At 47.2% G+C, this 4,454-nt stretch overlaps 1 protein-coding gene across 1 annotated transcript; it reads right to left on the bottom strand.

Annotated features, from left to right (window-relative positions):
- Positions 1 to 600: 600 nt before the first annotated feature.
- DLX1 (distal-less homeobox 1) lies at positions 601 to 4,198 on the bottom strand. Its single transcript, XM_048868572.2, has 3 exons — positions 3,884 to 4,198; positions 3,253 to 3,452; positions 601 to 2,172 (listed from the first exon to the last, which is right to left on the bottom strand). Exons 1-3 carry the CDS (start codon positions 4,194 to 4,196, stop codon positions 1,918 to 1,920), a joined length of 768 nt encoding a protein of 255 aa, XP_048724529.2. The 5' UTR covers positions 4,197 to 4,198; the 3' UTR covers positions 601 to 1,917.
- Positions 4,199 to 4,454: the final 256 nt, after the last annotated feature.

Below are 4,454 nucleotides of genomic sequence, written 5' to 3'. Positions count from 1 at the left end.
GTCTATTTTCTCCCCATCAAAACAACAACAAACAACCAGTGACTGTGGGCGAGTTGCAATGAAGGGAAGATAAAACCCAAAGGAGTTTGCACGGCGTGAGTTGTCTGTATCGTCTCCCACAGACAGGATCGCTTTGAAATCGGAAGGCAGGATATTCTTAATATTGCCTGTGTGAAATGCCCGCTGGGATCTTACATATATATCACTTATATCATATCATATGTATATTTGCACACACACACACACACACACCCCATGTGTGGAACACACCGAGCCCCTTATTTAGATGCCGATAGAGATCTGTCAATGAGACCTCTTGATTTATTCGCCCGGTTAAAATCTTTCTCTCTGGAAAGTCTCCCACGTGGGTTGGTCTCCACGACGCTCAGATATATAGAAGAGGCCGCAGGTCCCTTAGCCAAGGCCTAATTCCCAGGCTTGAAAGAGGCTTGCACTTTCCCTTGCTGAGGAAAGAGTGTGAAACCCCAGCGGACAGTGTCTGTCAATGTCCCTTCAGATCGGATTGCAGGGTTCCCATCCCCGGTGCTCTTGAGTCTGCTACAAGCGCCGCACGTGAGAAAACAGCACGCATGCAGAGGCTCTTTTTCCAAACCATAATTTTACTGTCTCAAAGAAACTTTATAACTTATGTACAAAGATTTGTGTTTTCCCCCAGATACAAAGCAATAAGTTAACATTCTCAATATAAAACTAAACTTTGACATATAGAACACTAAACACGACTGATCTCAGTTTATCACATCTTCCGAACTTCACAAGTCAAATGTCAAGATCTCAGGTCACAAAGCATCATGTTTTACAGCCACACAAAACGGAACGGAAAAAAGGCTAAATTTGTGCAACGTGTTTACAGAACAATAATAATAATAATTAATAATAATAATTAAGAATAAAATATGTACAGCGATCAGATCCTGCACTTCAGTAGCGCATGTAGACTTCAGATTGGCATTCTGTGGTAAAGCCTCGAGATTTCGTTTAAAGCTGAATTGTGTCACGTTAGAGCCAATTGGCATCTCTTCTTCCCTGCCATCTCTTTCCAACTGCTGAGTATAGGGAACTATTGCCTTCCTTTCCCTCTCTTCACATTACGTAAAGCGATCAACAGCTGCCGTGATTCCACTTCCATTAAATAATGTGTATTATTTTCTTTGCTAAATAACTCTAGAGATGTGAAAAATGCAGACCACTCGGAACAAACCTCTCCACACCAGCAAAGTATAAAAGTTATTGTAAAAGTTAAAAATCACATCCTTCTTTTTGCTGTTTTTGTTCTGTTTTGTTTAAAGTAAACTGTGCGTTGAAACAGTGCCCTTTGCAAACCAGATAGTCCGTGTGTTTCTAGCACTCTTACAGTGGTAATTTAAGTCAATAAATTAAATCCCCATCTCTCGCTTTAACAACAACAATAAAAATGTACACAGACGAGTCGTGAATGGTACAGGCAAATGCAAAGAAAAAATATCTGGCTATAGTACAGGTTGTTTTCGCATTGCCGTTAAAGAGGAGTGGGGTAGTAAATAAATGACCTACATTTCATCAGGCTAGACACAGACAGACAGACAGGACAGAGGAGAGCTTTTTTCCTCTACAAACATATTTTTCTGATTGTCCCACAAAGCCGAGGGTCGGATTTTCTCTCTGCTCCCAGGCTGTTCTCCGGTTGAGCTAATGGCTGCTCTGTCAGCTGTCAGCAGTTGGGAACCAGCCCCGCATCACATCTGTGCTTGTCTGCACCACGCTATAGTGCAGTGTTAATGGCTCTGTGGGCAAGAGACCTCTTTCCCGATTGTTTGTTCTTTTTATTTCCCCCTCTCTTTTTTCCCTCTGTTTATTGATTGGGCTTATTTATTTTTCTGGACCGATAGTGCTTGAAATGGGGAAACTGGTTTGTAATCACATCAGCTGAGGTTGCTGCATAGCTTCTTGGTGGGCTGAAGGGTACCACGATGTGTAGCTGGGTATGTAAGTGCCCGGGGTCCCCGTAGAGGTCTTACCCGATGACGAGGTGGTGTTCCAAACTGGGGGGCCTGGGGGCGAACTGGCCGAGAGCGCCCTGCCATTCGCCAGAGCGCTGCTTTCCAAAGCTGCCCCTCCCTGCTTCATTAGCTTCTTGAATTTAGATCGCTTGTTCTGGAACCAGATCTTCACCTGGAATACAATGAAGCCATTACTGAATGGGAAGAAGGGCAGAGGGAGACGGGATTGTTCATAGGGCTTTGTGTAAAAGTCTGGAGACAGTGTGCCCGGAACAGAGACTAGCCAGCGCCTCTATTGCCGAATAATGGAAAGTTCTTAGCTCGCCCTGACTCCTAATCTCAGTGCGAGAAGTTTGATACAAATAAACCCCTAATACTGGCCAAAGGACTAGGACAGCCGGGATCAGGCTTTGAAATTTCCAACCAAACTGCCTTTACAGCAGGAAATCCTTTCGCAATCTCACGGCATTTTGCTATCAAAGCAAAGATTTAGGGGTTAGCAGAGCCCATTTCCCCCTTTCCCCTCCCAGAAAATGGGTGCGCGTGGGCAGAAACATACACTGGAGTTACAGTTTAAGCACGGGCTTGAAACAGTAATGCAATCAATAAACAAATCGTCCCTTTTGGAAATGAACTCAGGCCCCCCGCTCCCTGTAGTCTCCGGGCGAGCTGTTCATTCCAAGCAGGCTCATTTCCAGGGTTTCCTTCCCCCTGCCTTTGCTAGCGGGGCGGGTGAAACCGTATTTTGTTTTGTTCGATCTCTTCTCCCGGAGCAGGCAACTTTGCTTTATTGTTGCTGCTCCAAACTAGCCGAGAGAGGTAACACTGAGCCGACCCCAAACGGCCAGGCGCCCACAGCTGGCAAAACCTACCCTCCGCTGTGGGAAGCTTCGCGTCTCCCCTTTCAAAAATGCCGCGAGGATCAATTTAGAAACGCTGTGGCGAAGCACTTACAGTGAATACACAAATAAACCCGGCCCGAAGGCTGGCCGGGAGGAAGAGGAGGGCGATGCTGGTAGATTTGGGGTGTGGAAGGCTGAGTGATTAGCTCTATTGCTCCAGCAGTCCGGCCACGCGTGGCCCCAAAGCCCCCGGACAGATCCTGGGACAAGCTTTCCACAAGCCGGGCTAAGGCGGCTCTCGGTGCAGGGCAGGGCCACTCGGTGCGAGGGAGAGAGAAGGGGGGAGAGAGGAAAAAGCAAAGCGATGAGGCGGGCTGTGTGGAGGGTAGGACGGAGCGGCGGCTCTGTACCTGTGTCTGGGTAAGTCCCAGCGAGGCTGCGAGCTCGGCTCTCTCGGGCAGAGCCAGGTACTGCGTTTGCTGGAATCTCCTGTTCAGAGCCTGCAACTGCAAACTGGAATAAATAGTCCGGGGCTTGCGGATTTTTTTCCCTTTCCCATTAAAGCGAACTTCCCCTCCTTCTACTACAGTGCTTTTCTCCGAGTCGGCCCCTACAACCACAAACGATGCACAATAAATAGGAGTAACAAGAGAAGCAGCATCAACAATAACAATAATGAGAAGGAAGAAAAGAAAAGTGAAGAACAAGTCGAGCTAACAAAGGCTCCAGGCGATTGTGGCAGTCCAGGCTCCTTCCCAGAGAAAGTTTGCTATTTTTACAGGCTGCAGTTTAGGTTTAATTACCCATAATTGCATACATTGTTTATAGCGCTACGCAATAAATAATTACGAAGACTAATACGTGCACATCTGGGTTGATTTTTTTCCAGCCGGGCATTGTGTGCTCTGTGTGCTGATCCTCGCTGAGCTTCAGCCTTTTCTGACTAATTATTTTTATTTTATTTTTATAGATATATTTTGATACAAGCAACTTCCCTCCCCCCCTCCCCCCTCCCCCCTCCCCAAAGCCAAGTGCACCTACCTGTCTCCTCTAACCGGGTCTGAGTCAGGCTGGAGCTGTTGGGGTAGGATTGCACTGAACTGATGTAGGGGTTAGACGAGTGGCTGCTGACCGAGTTGACATAGGGGTAGCCCAGCGGTCTGGAGAAGGACGAAGCTGTGCTGTACGAGCTGTCAGGCTGAGAGTGGCCAGCTGAGTGTAAACAGTGCATGGAATAGTGTCCGTGGGACATGGGAGAAGGAGACATTTGCTGGCTGGGTGGCCCAAACTCCATAAAGACAGCCTTCCCTGAGACAGGGCTATTAAGACTCTCTGGCATGGTAGTCATGGTCATTTCTTGTCGCTTGGTCTGTGTGTGGGTTCTCTCTTCAGCCTGCCTTTTGGGGGTCTGTTGTGTTTCTCAGGACAGGAAAGAACCCAATTTAAGCGGAACAGGGCTTTTCACTTTCCATTCATAAGAAAATGGAGTTTGTCTCTTTGAAAAGTCTAAGCATGATGCCGTAGATCTACACAAACTCGCCTAAAAGCTTTGACTCAGCCAAGCCTATGAATATTCATGAGCTGGTGGAGCTGATTGGTCCGCCGTCTTGCA

This window comes from Caretta caretta, chromosome 11, assembly GCF_965140235.1.
Source record: "Caretta caretta isolate rCarCar2 chromosome 11, rCarCar1.hap1, whole genome shotgun sequence".
Taxonomy (NCBI): domain Eukaryota; kingdom Metazoa; phylum Chordata; order Testudines; family Cheloniidae; genus Caretta; species Caretta caretta.
The sequence above is the reverse complement of the archived record's forward strand: the minus strand, read 5'-3'. Positions and strand labels throughout refer to the sequence as shown.

What these genes read in the sequence shown, in the direction of transcription:
- DLX1 (XM_048868572.2), bottom strand. Translation starts at nt 4,196, where the DNA reads ATGACCATGACTACCATGCCAGAGAGTCTTAATAGCCCTGTCTCAGGG. An exon ending in GACCCGGTTAGAGGAGACAG is followed by an intron (nt 3,453 to 3,883) that starts GTAGGTGCACTT and finishes TTGTGGTTGTAG; the next exon opens with GGGCCGACTCGGAGAAAAGC. An exon ending in TGGGACTTACCCAGACACAG is followed by an intron (nt 2,173 to 3,252) that starts GTACAGAGCCGC and finishes ATTGTATTCCAG; the next exon opens with GTGAAGATCTGGTTCCAGAA.